Source organism: Notechis scutatus, chromosome 2 (assembly GCF_049901735.1).
Source record: "Notechis scutatus isolate UNSWTSFEM ecotype Mainland chromosome 2, rNotScu1.2, whole genome shotgun sequence".
Taxonomy (NCBI): Eukaryota; Metazoa; Chordata; class Lepidosauria; order Squamata; family Elapidae; genus Notechis; species Notechis scutatus.
The window spans coordinates 149,342,962-149,366,483 of NC_142010.1; the positions used below are offsets into that span (position 1 = coordinate 149,342,962).

Here is a 23,522-nt window from a genome sequence, read left to right on the forward strand (position 1 = left end):
TACTGCCTTAGTCTATCACCTGTTGAACTACTCATCAATCTCATCTTAGTGAGTCAAATCCAGTGGCTATACAGGTAGTCCTCGACTTATGACCACAATTGAGCCCAATCTTCCTGTTGCTAAGTGAGACATTTGCTAAATGAGTTTTGCCCAATTTCACCACCTTTACCACCTTTCTTATGATCTTTGTTAAGCGAGTACTGCAGTTGTTAAGCCAGTCACATGATTGTTAAATGAAACTGGCTTCCCTATTGACTTTGCTTGTCAGGTGGTCCCAAAAAGTGATCACATGAGCCCCAAGGCACTGCAACGGTCATAAATAGGAGTCAGTTGCCAAGGATCTGAATTTTTGATCACATGACCATGGAGATGCTGCAATGGTAGTGTAAAAAATGGTCATGTCCCTTTTTCAGTGCCATTGTAACCTGGGACAGTCACTAAATGAAGTGCTGTAAGTCAAGGATCACCTGTAATGGAAAGCTGGGTGTGCTTGTGTTGTCTCAGGCAACTGAACAGAAGAGCACACAGCCCTACTTGTGGGTATCAGTAGTATTTGTCAAAATGTTAGAAGGAATGAAAGGTAGAGACTGACAAAATTTTCATGTCCTCAACCCTTCCCAAAGTTGCCTCTCCCCAAACTGACACAATTCAACATCTAGCCAGGGTACAAAATTATACTTGCAAAATGTGACTTTCTTTGGCAGAGGATTTAGGAGTTCTTGGTTACAGATTCTGCAACTGGCATCCATAAAAGAGAACATACAGTTCCAGCATTAATCTCTTTTCACATTATTTCCCCCATAGGCTTTAACCTGGTGATACTAAAAACAATAACAACCCTAAAGCAGAATCTAAGAGTCCATCCCAGTTAAAGTGCCAACTGCATTCTACTTCCATTATTTCTAGGTAACGTACACAGAACGAGAGCTGTTGGAGTGCAGTTCAGCTGTCCACGGTCACGATGCACCCGAGAACTCCTGGCAGCATGTTTATAGGAAAACTGTACAACCATCACAATTTTGATTGTGCAGCACTATCAGTGGCTGAGGGTTGCTCGACTATTCTCCAAACTTACCTCCATATAGTTTGTCTCACAAATAATTTCCCTGGTCTGCCAGGGGCCATACGAGCAACTCACAGGGACATTAAGCAAAGCTGCATTGTGCATCTCTGGGTGTGTTGCTGCCTGGATTTGTATGGTTAGCGTGAACTGCCGATCATCCTGAATAAAAAGTTGCAGAAAGAATAAAACAATAATTAACAGCAAGGTCTTTGGATGTGCATATAGAAATGATGCCTCCAAACGATTAAGTTGTGCTGGTTTAACTACTTAAGGTACAACATTACTAGTGCAATGTACTGTTCAGTGTAGGAAGAGGACATCTTCAGAACGGCTGGAACAGGATTAACAATTTCCACATCAACATCACAAGCAGGAAGTTAACAGTGTTGCAGAACAAATTACAAGCTTCATAGGATGGTGACTCACAATTATATAGTAGGACCGCATGTACCCTAGGAAGATGGGCAGTGATAAGCAGTATCATGACCTTGTCTACCCCTAGGTTAGTGTTTGTATGTACATCTTCCAACCTGGGAACAACATTCTGCATTTCTTTTTCGGGGTCCCTCAGATTTTTGTAGATTCAAGTTAAACATCTTAACCCTGGGAATAATGAAGAAAATGTCTGAACACTTCACAGCACGGGTGTCAAACTGGCGGCCCACAGGTCAGATGCCTCATGCGCAGGCCATGCCCACCCCAGATCCATGAATGGGAAAAAACATCGTGAAACGTCACATGATGGCAACATGACATGGAGAGTTTGACACCCATGCTTTACAGATTGGCTTATGACAACATAAAAACATAGGGTTTTTTTTTTTTGCTTTGATCACACCCATTTCCTTTCTTGCTCTAGTCTATCCTTATGGTGCCTTCAACACCAGAGGTGGTATTTAGCAGGTTCTGACCAGTTCTGGAGAACCAATAGCGGAAATTTTGAGTAGTTCAGAGAACCAGCAAATACCACCTCTGACTGGAGATTTTACAGTATCCCTCCCTTGCCACGCCCACCAAGCCACGCCCACAGAACCAGTAGTAAAAAAAAATTGAATCCCACCACTGCTCAACACCCTACAGAACCTCTGCCTGCAGCCTTTGCCCAAAAGAAGATGGATGACGAATAAATCATCTTGTTTCAGAAATGTTAGCATAGAATTCCAGAGCCTGGTTTATAGTCAGTCCACCATTATATACCTCTCCTACCTACCACTATCTGAGTGTAGCAGCCCATCAGGGAGGCCCGCAACTCAATGTTCCCCCATGCATCCTGGAAGATGGTATAGCCACATTTCATAGCCTGGACCTCATCAATCGGCCAAGCTCTGCCAAACTGATCTGAAAGAACAAATATATTGGTTATTTAGAAACAAAATAACTGCATTTCTAAGCAGAGTTATCAGCATCATATTGTCGGCAAGCGTGATCTTGCATAAAAGATAGTGGCACAAGCCTTCTTCCCACTTAAGCCAGATCCAGATTTGCAAATGTTTGGGGAAAGTGATTTCCTCCCTTGTGGTACAGCATTAAAGATGGGAGAGCTTGAGTAGAGAAAATATGCATCAGAATTATAGGAGCATGCCATCATTGGCAGAGAAGAGAGCACACTACAGAGGTGTCTACAAAATTAAATGGCTAAGATAGCTTTTGTCTCAAAAATCAATTGATATTAATAGTTCTAATATACCAGGTTTTTTTTAAAATCTGATGGTGGTGGGGAGATGTAGAGCAATTACAACATACAGAAACCATTCCTTCGAAGTGCAAGTGGAGGACATAGGTGGGATTTACAGACAGCCTCCCATCCAGGCAGTAAACAGACCCAAATATGTGATTTCCAAATGGTATGAAGGGAGGTTAACTTAGAAAGACAAACTGAACCTATAGCACAAGTTATTGTCACTTGCCTAGAACTTTGAGAGTTAACCACTCAGATAAGAAAGCCACACAGTTCTTTAGATTCACTTCCTGAAAGATGTTGCAGAGAGTGAACACTGCATCTGTTTGCAACATTTTAAGGCAGCTGCCAGATGATCCTGGGAATAGACCCGGCTGCTTTAAGATGCTGCAAGCAACATGCTCCATGCATGCTCCTGTGGTGCATTTTAAAACATTCTGTGGAGATTGACTCTGAAGTACCGCACTGCACTATTGCATAGCATTACTTCATCATTGCATCATCAGATGGAATACTGTATTAAAAAGCAAATATCAGATTGAAGAATTTCTAATAATTCATAATAAAAGACAGAGGAGGATCAAGACTCACCAAGGGCAGCAAAACCAACATACTTGTTCTGGAAATAACTCGAATTCAACTTGAGTTTTGCAAGGCTACCTAGACATTCCACTTGCACCTGATCTGAACCGCAAAGAGGAAGAATATTTTATTAGATTTTAATCTCATCTTTCATTCAGGAGCACAAGGTGGTGTATCTAGTGCTTCCTTTGCCTATTTCTCCCAACAATCGCCCTGTGAGGAATGTTGCAAGCTGACTGGATCTGTTTTAGCATCCTTGAATCGGCATGGGGAAAAAATTTCCGAAAGGAGCAGGTTTTGGTCCCTCCACTGGGCTAGGCGACTGCTCAGAATATCTGTGAATTCCTGACATGATCCAGTTGATAACTACCGAAGCCTGCACCAACTTACCAGCTTCTCCAGACATTTTACACTCCAATTCCTTTCTTTCCAGTCAGAGACTAAAGGCCAAACAGATAATCCAAATAACTAAAGCCTGTTAAGCTGGGGAAGGCTGTGATAAAGAATACCCAAACCAGCTTACTCCGTGCAGAACCTGTATGGATTATGAATGTAGTAAGGAAGAGCTTGGAAGAATTTAACGATAATGCTTTGCCCAAGACTGGATCCCAAGGTGCTTTTCTATCTCTAGCTGCGCCTACAGATCTGATCTTTCTTATTAACCAATCTAATAAGGAATAGTGGAAGAAACAATTAGTCAAAGTATCTAGAAGGTACCATTTCTTTCCTTAGTAGGTTGCACCTTGGGAAAGAGCAAGACAGGATCTCTGCCCAATTTGTGTGATTAGCCAAAGTGAGGACTAGGCCGCCTTCTATTTTTTCAAGATGGAAAAAAAGTGTGTGTGGGGGAGGGACACCTGTGACTCTTTCCACACCATTGAGATGTCCTTCTCCAGAGGCAGTCAAAGCCACACAGAGATCTTACAAAGCAGTTTGTTTTGCATTTGCTCAGCCTCCTGCTTACCTGCTAGAGAAACAAGCTGGAGCCATGTTCTGGGGACCAGAACAACTAGGAGAAACAGCCTGAAAGAGATATTAGGGTACAGGTCACATTTTATACAGGCAACTCAACCACAGGTGGCACTCTCCCCAGGCTGATCGTTATGCTTGATAAGATGCTGGCTAGCTGTAGAAGAAGCTGAGATTTCAGGATCCAGCACAGCTGAAAGCCAAAACCCACTTCAAGGTCTCCCCAGCAGGAAGAGAAGCTGCTCAGCAGCTTTCATTCAGTTCCGTTCTCACAGAAAATCCATTGCCAAAATAAGTTAACACCCAGACCAGGGGTGGGATTCTACCGGTTCTGCCAAACCCGTAGCTCTGAAGAGCAGCTGAGACCAAAACAGTTCGCTGCGACAATCTTCTGCTGTTCTGTTTGGCCCACCTGCCCACCCGGGCTCTAGGCTGTGCTTTATTCCCTGCTTTTTCCACCTCAGCTGCTTTGCGCGGCACAGCTGAGTGCTGTGCGTCAGCAGAACGTGAATGCTTGCAGGAGCCAGTTATTTGTAAACAGTGCACATGCACAGCACACGTTTGGTGCGCACACCCTCACCGAACTGGTTGTTATGCCAGTTAAGATCCCACCCCTGACCCAGACTCAATCTTTCCATTAAACCAAAACCTATAAGGCACAGTAGAGATGATGGGCACATGTACCACTTTGATAACAATCAAATAAATCACATCTTGGTTTTGATTGGCAAACCCAGAGAGAGCATAATGCATCCAAGTCTGAGTTCCCATCTTAGAATACCACCATAGTTTAGTCATACGGGACCACTGGCTGGGTTCACAAAGTGCTTGGTTTACAACCCACAATGGATTGATTGAACCATCATATCAAGCCCAATCAAATAAAATCACAGGATGCAATAAGTTACCTCAGCCAAACATGCTCACAAATTTTGGGTTAGGAAGAGACTCGGGTATAACTATAGTTTATAGCTATAGTTGACTATTTAACTATACACACTAAGCTATCTGCTATGGTTTACAAGCAACAGATGATTAAGCCAAAATAAAAATAAACCACGTTATAATTTAGCGTAGGAAGTTACATGGTTGTTAGAATATAGTGATAAAACTATTAGGATACAATCTAGGGAAAGCTAACAGTCTATTGTGTTAAATACTTGGATTCATGTATCACATTAAGCTATTAGAGATAGTTTTGCAAGCTATGTGAACCCAACTAGTTATTGCTTATCTAATAAACCGCAGTTAAGTAAAATGCAGCTTAATATGACCACAATCCCAAATAGTAAGCTTATTTTAAGTAAGATAAAAAAAATTCTAAGTCCAGGCCAACTTTTTCCACCATCCCTCTAAGCTCACCTTACTGCAAGATATGAAACCATTCTGCTGGAACATGAGAAGGACAAAACTACCAAGCTAAAAGTTCTCTTCCGCAGGATCACTCAGACTTTTCCCATCAGTACAGAAGCAATTTCAGAAGAGAACATTAAGGGAGGAGAGCTTGCAGCTGCCTTTTAACAAGCTCTGCCCCACGCTATCCCAGCTGTCTGCCGTTACCTCCCGCCAGTTACCTATTTTCCTTACTCCTTAATTGGATTCAACAGAGGAAGAGGCGTTCCTGTTGGATTGCAAACCTCTGGACTAACGCTGGATGGCAGGGAATCGAAACAGAAACCTCTTCCTCTTTGGTGCCCTCTAGTGGATTTTTGGAATTCTGCAGACTGGCTCAGCATCTCAGTCCGAAGGGACCTCGAGCTGCAATCCTAAACGCGCCTTCCTGGAAATAACTTCATCATAGAATTTACTATCAGGTAAATGTAGGGAAACTCCAGCGGGCATTTTTCCATTTAAGATACTACTGTAGTAGCCTTATTGTTGCATAGGGCTGACAATGCAAAGCACAGTAGCTCAGAAAAACGACTGCTTTAAATTATAGCACTTTGCTGTCCCTCCAAAAGATGGCAGGCACGGGCTGGCTTGACTTGGCTTTCTTCAGCCTTGACCTGAGCTGGGGAAACAGGTTCGCTATGTCCTTCCCATATGGTCTAGCGGTTAGGATTCCTGGTTTTCACCCAGGCGGCCCGGGTTCGACTCCCGGTATGGGAAAGATTACTTTTGGAACAACACTTCCTCAAGTTGGAGAACGTTAATTTTAAACTAGCTTACATGAAAATTTTTGGTTACATTCTGTGCAAATCCTGCCCTAGGTATTTGGAAAATGCTTGCCATAGTTCTGTTTATCTGTAACCTTCATTTCCTGTGTACTCGATTTATATTTTTACGCACCACCCCTTCTATTCAAGGGCCCCTTTTACAATATTTAAGAAAGGCAATACTGCGTAAGAAACTATTGTTTAATGCAACATTCGTAAAATACAACCAACCTAGAATACGATTACTTGACACTTGGAAGATTACAATGCAGATTTGCAGAAAGTAAGATAAGCATATGATATGCCTTATATAAAGCCCATTTTGAATGAAGAAGCTGATAGCCTCCTGACTGCTCTTGTCCATTCCAGGAGGAAATTCCAATCTAGGGAAAAATTCTAATCTAGGGAGATATACTGCAGCCCACTTCAATTCCAGGCGTTTTGATTCATCTCCAGGTGTTTAAATGTTTACTTTTCATTTCTAGTGGTAAAAAATGATTATGGTTGGGTGCACAGCCAGATGAGTTTGCATTGTTATGCTGCACCTACTGAATCCTTTTCAAGAACCAGAGATAAGGCAGATGTTGCTTGTTGGAAGGAACTGTTACAGGATGTAAGCTGTTCCACATGAAGCTGTCTTTTGCAATTGTTTGATGGTGATTTTTGTCATCATCATTATGTTTGTCACGCAGTCAGATGTTCAGACTGGATTTGGCATTTTTGTCTTTCTATTTAAAGACTGTGCCAAGAAAAGCTGCCTTTTGCAATTGACTGAGGGTGATTTTGTCAGTGCCAATGGTAGTCCAGTGATGCCCCAGATGTTTTTTGTTTATACAATATATTTATAATGCATTTTGTATATTATATATTTGTATATCATGTACCCATCATTTATACATGAGTCAGTCTGGATTCCTTTTGGCAGCCTGGACTAATTGCTTGCCCGCTTTCTATGGCTGAAAAAGAGGCTGGCCAAAAGTCAGCCACTGAAAGTTTCTCCAGTGATGTCTGACCACTACACAAACTGGCTCTCAAAGATTATGGGAACAATCTTGTGGGAAAGCTGTTTTATTGGAGTATACTTTGCATATGATCAGGACAGACTTCTTTGATACTTTTCCTCACAGATTAATATTTACATATTAAAGAGCCAAATCCTAATCAAATTGTGATGTGTTTGTCCAATGTTTTCTGAATTTGCCCGACATATTTCAGAAAATAGAAGAACCGTACAGATTATAGAGGAATGGCAGCTAAAGAAAAAGGTCAGTGGCATCTGTCATGTGAATCTTAATTTCACCTGTTTTTTAGCTTGCAATCTTTTACTTAGGAACTTTGCATAATCATGGCATTATGCATACCTATCATTTTTCATTTTTAAAAATCTGCTGTTGACAGAGCTGTTACTTTCTGCAGTTTTTTTCCTTTGGCCTTCCAGGATAAATATTTTTTCTTTTTCTTTCTTTTTCAGTTTAAAGAGATTCCCTTAGCATGATTTGTTTTATAACTGCTTGTTATTTCTTGCTCAAAAAAATTAAAAAAAAGCTCTTGGCAACATTTTGTGCCTTTTGTAAGCAATAATTCGTCAGAGGCCTCCCAAAATAAAAAGAGGCTGCCCCTCTTGAATAGTCTGGTTTTAAAAGGCACAGGCACCTCTTTTTCAGGAGAAAGAAAGAAACAGCAGGCAAAGAGAAATAGTTAACTCTTGGGAGATGTAAGAACACGAGCATGAAGGATAAAAGATGAAACCAAAAGAACAATTGGTTGCAGAGGATATGGTTTTTGTATAGACGATTAAAAAGAAAGATTTAAAGCAAATAATAGGGCATTTAGAATTGAGCAGCATCAGACAGAATTTGAAGCTGATTCTGTAATTGATTAAAATGCACAAATTTTTGTCCATGAAATTTGAAACAAAGAACAATTGAAAGCTGCCATAATAAAATGGGCTAAGAACTTTTGTGATAACATAATGTTGAGATGGTGGGAAAACATGCGGTTAAAAGGATTGAAATTCATATTATGTTATAATTTCAAAGAAAACATTTATAAAATAATGGATTGTTGGTATATAGCTCCAGAAAAATGATTGGGAATATATAAAAGATACTTCAAATTTATATAGGAAATATGGACAACATGGTCATTTTATCCTATCTGTCTAGTAAACTTGTGAAAGAAGCAGAAAATGTTGGGTTCAACACAATACAAAGAATTTTAAAGATTCAAGCTGAAATGAGAAGGTTTTTTTTGGCAGGGGATAATGGATAATTAGAAAAGTGCTATGGGAGATTTTTATATATGTCACTGCTGCCAGATTTGTAACGTGCAAAAATAGAAAGACTCTGAAATACCCCCAACAGAAGAATGAAGATGATGGAACTAGCAGCGATGGCAATATTGTTTGCTGCTTAGATCAGGGGTCTCCAAACTTGGCAACTTTAAGACTTGTGGACTTCAACAATTACAATTGTTAGTGAATGGAAACCCCTTATGATTTTTTTTCAAGAAAAAAACAACTTGATTTATGGATTTGATTAGAAAGAGTAGATTATGGAAAGTAGAAAATTATGTTGTAACCTAAGACAGAGGATAAAATACAGGTAGTCCTCAATTTACAATCATTTAACCATGATTCAGAGTTATGATAGCTTTGGAAAAAATGACCTACAACTTGTACAGGCAACCCTCGAGTTATGACCACAATTGAGCCCAAAATTTATGTGGCTAAGTGAAACATTTAATAAGTGACTTTTGCCCCATTTTACGACTTTCCTTGCCACATTGACTTTGCTTGTCAGAAGGTCACAAAAGGTGATTCCACCACCTCAGGACACTGCAACCATCGTAAATATGAACCAGTTGCTAAGCACCTGAATTTTGATCATGTGATCATGGGGATGATGTAACAGTCATATGAAAAATGGTCATAAGTTATGTTTTTCAATGCCGTTGTAGCTTTGAATATCACTAAATGAACTGTTGTAAATCAAGGAGTATCTTTATTCCTAATCCCAAATCACGCAGTCACAATTGGGGCTCTTGGCAACCAGCTCGCATTTACAATCAGTTGCAGCATTTCCTTGGTCATGTGACAGCAATTTCTGATGTTGTTGATTTCCAACAAAAGAGGGGAAGCTGGATTTGCCTAACAACCACCATACAAATTGTAAAATGGAGTCTGACTGGATTTGATTGCAACAATTTACAATAGAAATCTCAATCCCAATTGTGGTTGTAAATCGAGGATTACCTATATAAATGTGCTTGTAACTGCCTTTAAGAGGTTTGAAGGCCACTTATTACTTTGTGAGAAAAAAAATAGAAAGGAACAGAAAAACATTTTATCCTTTTTTTCTTTTCAATTCATAATTTGCATTATTCTGTTGGAATATTTTCTTAATAAAAACTATTTTAAAAAGGAAGGAGGAGTGGTGTTGCTTATGGAAATTGTGTGACCAGATTGTAATTTTCAAGAAACTAAGTACAGAAACCTTAACATAATCATGTCAGGCAAAAGAAGTCTAAAATAAACCCAGAGGGCTGTTAAATTGCTCAGAGCTAATCTAATTATGCCTCTTCCTGTTAATTGTCTGAAAGCTATAATTTACATCAACCAAAGAGTTTATCTTACTTGAAAAGGAATCCTAGGTGAATCAGAGCCTCATACAATATGCTATTTTTTAACAAAAGAATGTTCATTGGCTTAAATGGCTGCACTGAACATAAAACAGGCCCAAGGATTAAATCAAAAGCCTGGTGAGTCAAATCCTTTGATTGCACCCATGTTTTTCTCCTGATTCTTCCTCTGGAACACATCATACAATGCCATTTTTATGACTGCAGCTCTCCAATGGCTTTATTGATAATATATATGTCTGATTCCTTCTTCAAACTGTCTAAAATGCTCTGCCATATCTTTTTGAATCATCTGACTATTTTGCCAGGGTTTTATAAACTAGTTTGCAAACTTTCTTAATCAAAGACTATTTTTTTAAAGGAAGTTATAAAACTAGCCAGGTTTTTTATGGTTTAATGTAAACCACAATTAGCTGAGTTTGCATATGATGAACCATGATTTATAAACCACGATATTTATGCCCCCCCCCCGCCCCCAAACAAGACAAACCACAGTATGGCATTGCAAGCTACATGGCAGTCCCATGCTTCATTTGGCCAACATCAGTTTCTGTATCAAAGAAACGTGGCTAATGTTTTTTGTGCAGAATATTTCTTCAGGAAGAATTCCTTTTGACATAGCTGCCATTTTGTTCCTTAATTTTAAGCATGGGAATATGAAGCAGAAAGGCTCCAGGTCCACAAAAGTGGGAAAAGGAAAATCCTGTAACTTTAAGAGCTGCTTTACCTGCAGATTTATATTGCTGTGAAAAGCAGGGAGTGGTTGTAAAAGTGCTATAACAAGCTTTATTTTCTTGATCCTGGGTCATCTGGCAATTTTACTGTGTTCTGGTCAGCCATTGATTTCCCATCTCCAAGGCCTCCAAAGACAACTTATTTCTCTTTAGACTGGTGAGATCCTGGGAAGAGTGTGCATATCACAAACACCTGTTGCCTACCCTCTTTTCTTCCAGCTGTAGTACCAGCTAGGCAAGAAGAGATAGGCAAACCCTGGCAGGTGTCTGTTCTCTTGACTTAAATTGGCTTTGTTTGATAGGGACTGCCCAGCCTGCTGTGTGGCAAGGAAATATATTTTGCTGCTGTTTGGGGCAGAGAGAAGCACGACATGGTTTAGGGAACACACAGAGCACCATAAATTAACTGCATTTGCTGTGCCTGCAGCAAAATGGGATTTGTTTGTACAGCACAGTGAATGACAATATAACCAATCCCATTTTACCTTAATATGTATATTTTATTCCAGTTCTTGGTTAATTTCTAATTCAGCATGTCACACGTGAACCAAGAAAATTAGAGCAAGTTAATTAGGCATGGGCAAGCACATAACACAAACACAGCTAATGAGTTCAAAATCAGGCAACTACATTTTGGCCTTGTTGTACAGGTGATTTTTGACTTACAACTGCTTAGTTGATAATTCAAAGGTACAATGGCACTGAAAAAAGTGACATGATGTTTTTCACACAGCTGTTGTAGCATCCCCATGGTATGTGATCAAAATTCAGCCTCTTGGCAATTGACTCATATTTATGACTGTTGCAGTGTTTCAGGTCATGTGATCACTTTTTTTTTTTTTGCAATCTTCTGACAAGCAAAGTCAATGGGAAAGTGAGGTTCATTTAACTAACTAACGTATTACAAACAACTGCAGTGATTCACTTAACTGTTGCAAGAAAGATCATAAAATAGGGCAAAACTCACAACTGTGTCACTTAGCAACACATTTTGGGTTCCATTGTGGTCATAAGTTGAGGACTACCTGTATAACATAGTTAATATATAAAATGGTTAGGTCAGCAAGTTTCAACCTTCGTTTATGTGGTTTTGTAAAAGGAGAAGAGAAAAAGCAGTCTACCAGATCTAGAGCTGCTATCTTTGCTGCTGTCATTATCTAACTCTAATACAAGTTGGGTTTACCCAACACTCTTAACCTAATATTTCCCAAATCAGGGTAAATTACCCAATTGGATGAAAGTGGTTTACCCATTACACAATCAGAACAGGAACATTTAAATTGATTTAACTTTTTACTATATGGGGCAAAATGGATAGGTGGTTTCAGCTAATGGAAAAAAAATTTGGGAAGCGCTGCTCTAATCTAAACTATAATCAGATGTAATAGGGCTCATTCAACAAACCATGGTTATAGATAAACAATCTGAAGTTCTCCAGATAGTTTGGAATTTTATGCAATTTTGGTAGCCAATGACTGAAAGAAATGAGCAGATAACATGTGATAGTTCTTGGTAAGAATATTAAATTTTGACTGCAAACATCTGAACAGCCACTAGATGACAGAAAAGAGGTCAGGATGTACTTGCTGCTTCTTGCTGCTATCTGGATTTCTGCAGCCTGAATCTGGTAGCTCTAGTTCCAGGGCTTTTGAAAATTTGTTACTAAAGCTTATCTCTTGATCCTTATTTATGAAACAAAAGCACCTTTTCCACTGTGCCCTTGGCACCAAACTCCCAAATGAAAATTCACAACAATATGAACATACATGTGAGCAAGCATGGAATCAAGATGCCATCCCAACTCTTTTTATCATTGAAATATTTACAGCTGACAATCTTAACAGAAGATTGATCACAGCAAGCTTGCTACCAGGAGGCAGAAAAATGGCTTTCTCCATCTGTTCCCTTTTCACCCCTTCTCTGATTTATTTAGTCCTTAGGCAGGTAGGATTCCAAAATGAATTAGGATCCTTTCACTCCTGCTTTATGGGAAAGCTGGCATTGGGCAGGTCAAAATGGCAGCAATAAAACATCTGCATCAATTGCCAGATTTAGTTTTTAATTTATTAATATAATAATAAAGAGCAGAGAAAGAAAGTCATATTGATTCATATTACCTAAAATGAGAATTTAATTTTAAAATGTTTATAGCGATAACAAATATAATAAAACAGCCATAAACACTAAAGCCCTAGAGAAAACAGAATTTTAAAAAATCCAGGCCTTCATCAAGAACTGCATACCAATGGCTAGGAATTCTGGAAGTTATAATTTAATTTTAGCCCATCTGGAACATAGTAAGCTGAAAGAGGCTGACATATAGAACAATAGCCAAGGTTTGAACAATAATTCCTCTGGGTCCACAATGCAAAAAGGACTTGGACGGCATAACAATATGTTACAAATCATATCCTTTTCCAAGCAATTTAAATTACCGTATACTGTATATATAGCTCTGCATTTTTCCCTATTTTACATCCTGCTTCTCCAGGTAAAAAGAAACCTGTAGAGTTTGTCACAGTCCGCAATAGTAGTATCACAACTATTTTGTCTTCTTTGAATACAAGGATATAATAGCATCACCCAAAAATGTCAGCCAAATGCTTTTCATGTTATTAGTAAAGTGGTGTTTGAAGGTCTTTGTAGGCTAGATTTAAAGCCCCATGACCATGACATTACAGCAGTGGGCTAATGTAACAGAAATAACCAGATAACCCATGACAACTTTCAGGCTTTCAGAGAGATTTCCTTACTAGATTCCTCACTGCCTCCAACTATGACAATTTCTAATATACTGTATTCACTGGAAAAGTTGGTATATGTTCAGGGATGTATTGGCCTTGAAAATATCCAAGGTGAACTATACATCACTGTCAAACATCGGCACAGGAAATGTTTTATGACATTTTAATTTTTATGTCATAAAACGTTTTATAACAGTTGCCAAAAGGGTTATGGTTCCCAGATTTTGGACACATTCTATAAGTTAGTCCATTTGAGATACCTTAGTTCAAAAACTGTTGCCGTGTGATGCATCGTTTCATGCACTTAAAGGTTACAGGAACCAGAGTTTTAGTAGTATATTTTAGTAAAAAGTAGTATATAGATTGAAGAAACAAATGTATAAGGATAGGATGGGGAGGATTTAGTTAAGTGCATTGGGAAAATGATCTTTGACCTGAGTCAGCTGTGTGATATGACTGCCAAAAAGGCAAATGGCTAAATCAAAGGAAATATTTTCCCCCAATGAGAAGGAATAATTTTAACCATTTTGCACTGCTCATACCCCCTTCTAATAATGTGTCCAATTCTGGGTATCATATTTCAAGAAAAGTTAGATGCAAAAAAAGGAAATGGGGGTGAATCAGGGGATTATAAACTAAATTTCCTGTGGACAGACTAAAGGAACTTGTAACTTTAGAGCAGTGTTTCATAAAGTGTGGTTCTAAGACCCTTGGGGTTCCCCAAAACCTACTCAGGGGCCCATGAAATCAAAATTGTTTGACAGTTTGTGTTGAGAAATACAATATTAAAATCAAACAACTGTGGGAAACAGGAGCGAACGGGTCAATTTTAATATAATAAATATTGATAAATATAAACCATACAAGCACAAACTGTTTTGGGATCCTCCATAATTTTTAAAAGTGGGAAGATGTCTTAAATTAAAAAAAAAAAACACTGGTCTAGAAAAGATGGCAGAGGTGGGTAGCATTCTGCAAGTTATTTGAAGGTAGTACAGTAATCCTTGACCTCCAACAGTTTAATTTAGTGTTAATTCAAAGTTATGGCACTGAAAAAAAGTGACATGACCATTTTTCATAGTGATGATTTTTGCAGCATCCCCATGATCACATCAAAATTCAGATGCTTGGCAATTGGTTCATACTTATGACAGTTGCTGTGTTCCAAGGTCATGTAATTACCTGTTGCAATCTTTTGACAAGGAAAGTCAATGAAGAAGCCAGATTTGCTTAACCACCAGGTTGCTAACGTATCAAGTTCAGTGACTCACTTAACAACTGTAGCAAGAAAGGTTGTAAAAGGGAGCAAAACTCATGTCTCACTTAACAACAGACATTTTGGGCTCAATTGTGGTCGCAAGTCAAGAACAAACTGTACTTGGAAAACGTGTCTACTTGTTTTCTAACATAAGGTTCAGGACACAGAGTAAAGTCACAAAAAGGCAGATTTCTGCTAAATATAAGCTTATTAAAAGCATTCTGACAATGGTATGGGTAAGTTAGCTCTCCTTTGCTGAGCAAAAAGGCAATTATTTGTAAATTATAATTTTAATTGGATTTCTGCATTAAGTATTGTAAGAGATTAGACAAACAAATCCTTCAATTATCTCTGTGGATTCCAGTTTGCTCTTTTTAATCCCTTTTTCACTCTGGGACCCTTTGGCTGGAGGGTGTTGTTCTGGGAAATAACACCCTTTAAAATGGTGACTATGACCTAACAGTCCTAACTGGTTACTGTGTCTTTAGTCTTGTTACTATGACAGCAGCCTTTTGGGGCCTAATAAACTTCTGAAAAACTCTCAAGAGCAACACCATGGCTCTCTATTAAAGTCCCTTCTTCACACATTATCAAGGTTATGGACTGTATGGAAGACCAAGGGAATATGATTATTCTTCTATAATCTGTCCTAGCTGAAATTTAACTACTAGAGCCAGGATAAGGCCCAGAAGCCACAGAAGTCCAGCACATTAGTGCCATTAATGCCACAGAAGTCCAGCACATTAGCTGTACTAATCACCTAAGGCTGCAAGAAAAGAAAATGCCTTTTCTCTCTCCTTTCTTAGATCCTGCTCTACACCCCAGTAATTAAAAAACAGTGGAGATTAATTACGGCAAACTATTAGAAAGCAGGCAATGCATAAAGGCAACACTTTGAAAACCTATTTGCTTAACGTTCAGACGGCTTGCAACGGCAAAAAAAGAAAAATCATTTGAGGACACCCAATTCGGTGGTGCAAAGTATAAAACCGGCCACGAACAAGGCCACCACCGATTAGTGGAAGGAAAGCACGGAAGGAAAAGAAGTTAAATCAAAGTCTATCGCTTTCCCTTTAGGATTATGGGAGGAAAGCAGCATCCAGTGGGCGAATTCCGAGGGCGAAACCACTACAGCTGTCGAAGCCTGGGCTTTATTCTCGTCTTTCCTTCATTTCAGGAAGAACTTGGAATGTTAGAACAATGCCCCAAAATTTTAGACGGGCGTTCCAAATTCTGCTGCGCCGATCGCAGCGCGCTAATGCTTTACGGTCATACCCGCCCACCATCCCCAAGAAATACTTCTGGGTGAACCTGAGTTCACTTTGCTTAATTTAACTCATCGCTACTGACTTAGACGTAACTAATTAATATGACGTCGATGGGTTGTCGCGCAACCCATCCTTCTGCAGCTAATCACGTAGCTTTCGCTTAAGCCTGGAAGAGTAGTTTTGGGTTTAGAGATACTGGTAACCCAGATGCGTCTCCACCCATTTGCAGGGTCCCGACTTGAAAAGATTTAAACACCCAGAGATTCGTGGTTCTGCTCAAGCCCGTTGAAAGTGAATAGGAGTTGCCGCTATCTGTTTTCCGAAACTAAAAGCATCCCCCCCACTCTACCCAGCAAACGGTGGAGAAGCAACGTCTGCTAATGATTAAAAGGAACGGTTGTTGGAGGAGGTGGGGGCGGGGAAATGGTGTGGAATGTACCATTGTGATGCACATGGAGGTTAGGCCGTTCCTTTAACGTCTACCGAAGACCTGAAAGTTGTCATGTACGGCTACTGGGATTGATTGCCAACGCATTGCACAAAGTCAAAAAGTTTCATCAAAATACAGAATAAAATATCGACGTTTTTATCCAGGGGAGATTCCCCACCCCCTCACATCTCGGGAAAGTAAGAAGGTTGGGATTCTACCACATGAAATGAAAGAGGGGGATACTTCATTGATCTCGCAGAGATTCATAAAACTCTGTATTTCTGGAAATGGCTGAAGTGCTTTTTCTGGTTCTTTCCCTTCCCTTCTTTAAGTGTGGGGTAACATTAACTGTGCAAGGCCTCCAGCTTTTCTGGCGGTTTTACCCATGTTGATAGGGAATGGTACGCTCCAAAGGGGAGGGGAGAGTTAAGCCCCAGCCAGGGGGTTGGCGTTGGTCAGTCGTAGGGTGGGAGGTGGCTGAGCTGGGGGGTGGTTCTTTGGAGCTGGGAGGGAGGAGCCGAGCAGACCCGGGCTTGGGGGGTGACCATGGGTGGTTGAGGGGTGCCGAGTTCAGAGGCGGCCCATGCTGGCGGCCATGGCCGAGGATTACTGGGACTCGCAATAGCAGCAACCGCCGCCAAGGTAAGAGACGATTCTTTACCAAGGAGAGATTGGGGCGGCGGGGGTGGGGGAAGCGGGTCGTGGAATCCACAGGACCTTTGAGCCCTTGTTCCGAATCTTCCCCCCTTGAGGGATCATTCTCCCTGCGTTTAGGTTGGATCGCCCGTTTTCATACGACAGATCTGATCACGCAAGCGGTCTGGTTGACCTTTCTTTAATTCTTTACTGGCCTAAACACCCCCGCCCCCCCAAAAAAACTCCTAATACTATGCTTAATTAATCACTGAATTCTCGTTAAAAATATTTGCCGTCTTTCTCTTTCATTAGGGAAAAGTGGGGTCTATGACTCTATGTTGATCTGTTTTTCAGCTGTTTCTATTCCATATTTATCTCGAGTCTATTTCCAAACTCTTCCTCAATAGAGCTGCGTGAATCAGATCCTGCTCCTTTTGGCCCAAAGGCAAGCTGTTTTAGTTCAGGATATTAGAGCCCAGACTTTCTTCTTAATCTTCCTTCCCTGGTTTCAAGTTCTTTCTACAAAGTCCCTGGGACCCACCCCTTTAGGGTTTGAAACCTGCATACCTTAGTGCTGAAATTAAGAAAAGTAGGGTTGGACTTGCATGGATCTTGAGTCTTCAGCATTTTATGTCCCATCGGTATTATTGACTCCCCCTACCCCCATCTACTTCTCCCAGTTAACTGCCATGCCCTAAAGATTCCTCATTCCTATCAGGCCTTCCTTTTATGTTCAAGCTTTTCATTGTCTTTGGGCTTTTTGAGATTCAGTCTGGGTATTTAATATTCACCCTGTAACTGATGATTCAGGGTTAGATGTCCTTTTCTAAGAGGTGTTTGAACTTGCTGGGTGAATCTTTCACTCCCCCCTTTTTTTAGGGACATCCTCTTGTTCTTTGCTTTATGTTTAGATTGACTTCTCAAATTGCCTTTTTTTTCTCCCTCTCTAATCATGATCATACATATAACTACTCTTTCTTGGAGGTGAGAAATCTTTGCCCTTCTGATCTTAAAAGTAGTTATTCTTTCTAAATAGTTAAGTTGCATTCCATCAGTCGTATCGTAAAGCTTGTAGCATTTCTTTTCACGAGAGGTGGTTGGAACTGGATGTATGTTTTTCCTAGAGAATCAAGGAATCCTTCCCTCCCCCCCTTTTTTAACACTTTATATACATGGAAAAAGATTGTGTGCTCTTCCTTTCTTTCTCCCCTGGAAACCATGTGCAGAAATGTGTGTGGAAAGAATGTAATGGGGATCAGCATTCTTTCTGGCTAGGAAAAAGAGAGAAGAAACTGAATTCCAAAGGACGACAAACTGATGTGAGCTGATTTCTGTTCTGGAATTCCAGCTGTTCTTGGTCAGGCTGGAAGGGTGTTCATTTTCTCACTTCCCACCTCCAGACCTGATGCTATCACCTGCTGCCTCACAAGTCTGATGATGTAATGTGGGGGGAGGGGGCTTCCATCTCCACTCCACGCAGCACTGCATCTGCAACTCATAATGTGTGGGTAAGTAAAGGGTTCTTATGACGATGCTGGAAAGTTGGCATGGATTAGGGTTGTCCTGAGAGGAATTGCTTTGGGGCAGCTGCTGGCCAGATTACCCCTGGAGACATTTGGTGCAAAAGCCTGAAAAAAGGGAGTGGGCCTAGGTTTGTCCCCTATAAGTAACCTAGTATTTATTAGAAGGCCTGATTTCCTTCTTGTCAACCTATTTTACTATTTATTTTGTTGGGGCTGACAACATAGCCTCTGCCATGTCTTTCTAGTTAGCTTGTCCTCATTTGGCTCCTGAACCTTTGAGGAAAATGTTTTTGTCTATCTGGCATGCTCATTAGGGTACTTAATTCTGTGTTGATGAGATGGCTTTCCCCTTCCAACTTATTTCTTTCCCTGCCAACTGAAGCATGGATGATTGGTTTTTGGCACTCAGTGGACTTGGCATTTGGGCCAGGTCTTAGGGATCTGCAGAGGGAACTGCATTGATATCTTAGCTGCTCGGTCTTCAGAAGACAAGGGACTTGGGAAAGCTTGGTTGCAATGAAATCTTTCTTTCCCTCTTTTATAATATTTTAGGACTTCTTCTTAGAATCTAAGTAGCTAACATTTTTTTTTTGTTTACTGGTCAGTGGGTTTTGGTTACCCTTGAATGTGACTTGTTATTGAATAAACTGTAAACTGTATTGGAGCCAAACAGTTATTTCTTGAAGTTGCAATACAGCGCTCCAGATGTTTAGGAATTGGGGGCACCTGCAGTCTAGTAGGGCCTCAATCTTCCAAGAGGCAAAATGGTACCAGATTGCCTCTCTTTAACTACTTTAGTTACGCACGCAAGGCAGATCCGAGCACTTTATGACAAAAGCACCTGCAGAAAGTATGTCCACAAGGTAAAAGAGCTGTACTTGATGCAGGTAAATGAGCCAACTTGCAATGTTTTAAATGCATGAAATAAAAAACACGAGAATGGAAAACATTATACTATTGCATGGTCTTTTGATTCCCTTGTTATTCATTCACAGAATAAACTGGGGGAGTGAGTCTTATTGAGGCCTACTGGACTCAATAATGGTTAAGTCTGCATAGACTGCATTGATGGACTATCTTTGGGAGGTTGATTCTGGTCTCTCATGACCATCTCCACTATTCAAAACAATGCTTGTAGTTGCTCTGTCTCTTATCATTCTTCATTGGTTGTGATGGCATTTATGTTTTATCCTTCCAGTGCCTATGGGACAATTTCTCCTGCATGCAGATGAGGAACAGTTGATGGGATACTGCCATTTTCCCACAGTTGCCTAATGGGTAGATTTTAAACTTGGTTTAAGCCTGTGTTATATCTACATGTCATCCTCCATGCTAACAAAACTTAGACATTTTTTCTTCCCTCAAGTCTTAACTCCCATGTTCTTAACTGCTGAACAAAAATCTTAAAGAGTCTATACACTGTTCCTTAATTGTCCTGCAAATATGACAGACTACAGTTTTTATACATCTGTATCGAGGAATAAGTCTTTGTTGAATTGTTAATATTTACTTAAGGTTAAATGTGTTTAGAAGTGTCCTTTGATGTATGTAGTGGGATTTAAGGATTGAAGCATTCACCCCCTCTTTGGGGTATACCCAGATTAATTTACCTTATTTTGCTTTTTGTGGATTCAGTTGCCATTTCAGAAGCATCACATTTAGGATTCTTGCTCTTTTAGCTTTTATTCATCCCCACCCTCTTGTCTTCCCCTTGACTATAAAAGGTGATTTGGTTCTTCCTCCTCCTGCCTTGTGAAGGTAGACTTCAACAATGCTTGAGTAATACTGCAAAAACTTGGAAGGGAAAGATGGGCCTCTGAAGGCACCTTAATTCCCTTTTGTACTTTGTTGGCCCTCATCTTGGGTAGAATAATAAATTATGCTAAATAAGCAACTTTTCCTATCTTTTCCCAATTTCCATAATATGCATAGTGCCTGAGCCTTTCTTGGCATAAAATTCTGCTAAAGGTCAGAATTATGACCCTTTAAAAAACAACCACAGCCCAAGCTTTTCCTCTGATGATAAGAACTTTGCTATGAATATTGATTGCTTGTCTTTTTGTACAGCTCTTGACTGCTTGGTCCCCAAATGACAGCTTTGTTTGATTTTTTTTAATCCTGTCAAAGCAAAGAACTTCGCGCTGTACAACGCACAAAATAGCTACAGTTCTGTGAAATCTTATCATTACAGGGGTAGCCATCTTCTCGCCATCATAGATTATATGTTGTGGTGTTGATTTTAACCTTTATATGCCGCCCAGAGCCTCTTCCATGAGATGGGTGGGTCTATAAGTCATTTAAATAACAAAATAAAATAATTTTTCCTTATACGTCAAGCAGGGCCAGCATTACACCCTCCAGGCACTCTGGATTTCCTCATTAAGAGTGCGGTGCTGCATTTCTGATTTAAACACAAAGATGTTGTGAGGTGCACGTGACACAAACATGGCACCTGTTTGCAGCTCCTTAAAGCAGCTGCAACTGCTATTGGGATGGCACGAATGCCTTCTGTAGCTGTTTCAGAATCCCAGAAAAAGATGAGTTTCAGAAAACTGCTAGATCCATGCCCAAGATCCTCCAAAGAATAGTTTTCGCCTTTGTACTATATTAGAAACACTGCAAAATCTCATTCAAGTCAAAGCTTTTCTGAAGAGGAATTTTGGCTGCTGTCCATTGCCATTTGGAAGTGGGCAAAAGGCAGTAATGCAGTAGTGCATCCATTAACATTTTGAGCAACTTTTTTCATGTGCTACATCGGGCAGTGCATACTGGTTATATATGAGTTGGGATCTGGATATATATTGTACATCAGGGGTCCCCAACTTTTTTGGTTCTGCAGACCATCAGTGGCTTCGGTGGTTTTGATAACGGGATGGGGGGGATGGTTTTCTGTGCACAACCTAAATCCCGCACCTGCGCAAATGCAGCTTTGCATGCTTGCCTGCCGCTTTGGTGACCTGGTTCCCAATGAGTCACAGCCCAGTCACAGTCTGCAGCCCAGGGATTGGCGACGCCTGCTGTATGTGTATGCTTAGTGGAATAAAATAGAAGACTGTTTTTGTTAGTGCCACAAAAAAAATCTGGACACAATTTGAGAACTTGGTAGAACCTCCGCAGTCCTGTGATTATCACTTGGCTATCTTGAGTCTGTCAAGTGGCCAGAACGGAGGTGGAAGGAGGGGACTTGGCTAGGTATTTATTTCAACTTGCCTTTTGTCCCTTTCTTGCTCAGGCTGTATGGGCAAAATGAAAGCAATGCCCCATTATAATGTACTATTATTAAATATTGACTTGAAGAAGGTGGCTTTGCCAGTTTTCTCCAAACTATATATTGTTGAAATGTAACTGACCTGTAAGGAAAGAGTTCTTTGGTGGAGACACACCATGAAGACTGATGTTTGGCCTACCCTAGGTAGCCATATTTCAACATATTCAGCTATAGCCAAGTAGAAATAGTTAAACCCAAAGTGCTTATTATAGGATGTGGCTAATAGCTGGTTACTGAAGGTACAGAAAAGATTGAGTTACAGTTGTCTTGCATAAAGCGCGAGAGTGATGTATGTTGTTGGGGTATATAGAAAGGGTGATTTAGTTTTTAACCATGAGAATAGGTTCTCATTTGGATTTGGACATGCTTATAAAAAAGCCTTTAAAAAAGAAGACACCAAGAAGTAGGTAATGCCTAGGCTTTTTTTCTGGCATTGCTTACTTGCTTTGTTTAGACCAGGGGTATCAAACTCAACTTCACTGAGGGCTACATCAGGACTGTGGTTGATGTTGGAGGGCCAGGTGGGTGTGACCGACTGGGTGGGCGTGGCCAATTGGGCATGGTCAGCTTGACACAACTACTCAAACTGCTGGCATGTTTCCCCTTCGCACTGGGAAGACTGGGCCGAAGCCATGCTGGCCTGATGTGTCATCTTTGATTAGGTAGACTGGGCCGAAGCCACACTGGCTGGCCCCTTACATTTTTCAGGATGGCCTCATGGGCCAGATCCGGCCTATGGGCCTTGTGGTTGACACCCCTGGTTTAGACCAACAGATGTAGTGTTGTTTTGTTGACTGGGTGCATCATTGCACTAAGTCAGTGATGGCTAACCTTTTCAGCTTGGTGTGTCGAAAATCGGGAAAAAGTGTAGCCTTCTTCGGGTCGTGTGTCACTTCAAGAAATATCAATAATTTGGTTTATGACGGACTGGGCTGGGGTGATCACACAAGGCTGTGAAACTTATCTCCCTGGTCTCAGGGCTGCAGGTGCAGGATGTGGGGATCGGAAGGCCACCTTACAGGGCTGTGAACCTCATGGATCTCCTTTCCTCCTCTAGCGTTCCTGAGGTAATGAAACTGACAAACCTCAGTTTATGGCGGTTAAAACTGGTTTTCTGCTGCAAAGATCTTGCAGCAGCGGTGACACCACGCCTCCACGCAACAAGCAGGGAGCAGGGATTGGAGCAGAGCACAGGCAGCCTCTAAATGTGCAGGTTTTCCCCACACCAACAGGCGTGTCAGTCAAAGTGCCTTGGCGTGTCACGGGTGACACGCGTGTCATAGGTTAGCCATCACTGACTAAGTCATAAGTTTGTTTAATCATGGTTGAATAACACTGATTGAATCTACACAATGCATAAGCTGAAGTTCAACAAACTACATTATAACAATGTTTCTGGTAGGAGCATGCTATAATAAATCGGCATGTTCATCCTTTTTCTACTTTTTAATGTCAATAATATTTAATAGTGGCAGTTGCCTAATCTGTTGTTCAGATGGTGGTCAAGAAATATCTACCTATATACTAATAGAATTCTTATGTCTGTAACCTTTAACTTGATGAAGTGATGCATC

General features: G+C 40.5%; 2 protein-coding genes and 1 non-coding gene across 10 annotated transcripts in view; 2 read left to right on the top strand and 1 right to left on the bottom strand.

Annotated features, from left to right (window-relative positions):
- The window catches only part of LOC113422963 (uncharacterized), a 55,628-nt gene that overhangs the window by 20,613 nt on the left and 11,493 nt on the right, over positions 1–23,522 (bottom strand). The window contains exons 2-6 of the mRNA XM_087954199.1: positions 5,655–5,658; positions 4,288–4,346; positions 3,333–3,425; positions 2,274–2,401; positions 1,076–1,222 (exon numbers count right to left, since the gene is read on the bottom strand). Of these exons, the coding sequence (XP_087810325.1) occupies positions 1,076–1,222; positions 2,274–2,401; positions 3,333–3,425; positions 4,288–4,346; positions 5,655–5,658 (431 nt within the window). The remainder of the gene's footprint in view (positions 1–1,075; positions 1,223–2,273; positions 2,402–3,332; positions 3,426–4,287; positions 4,347–5,654; positions 5,659–23,522) is intronic.
- TRNAE-UUC (transfer RNA glutamic acid (anticodon UUC)) lies at positions 6,330–6,401 on the top strand. Its single transcript has one exon. It is a non-coding gene; the product is annotated as a tRNA-Glu (tRNA).
- Positions 16,925–23,522, top strand: part of CDK16 (cyclin dependent kinase 16) — an 85,398-nt gene continuing 78,800 nt past the window's right edge. For 3 of the 8 annotated variants that reach the window (XM_087956640.1, XM_087956639.1, XM_087956642.1), the window contains exon 1: positions 16,979–17,163. The gene's annotated coding sequence lies outside the window, so the exon portion shown is untranslated. Of the gene's footprint in view, positions 17,164–23,522 lie in introns of all 8 variants that reach the window. The other 5 variants (XM_026684123.2, XM_087956643.1, XM_026684122.2 and 2 more) reach the window with 5 other exon arrangements.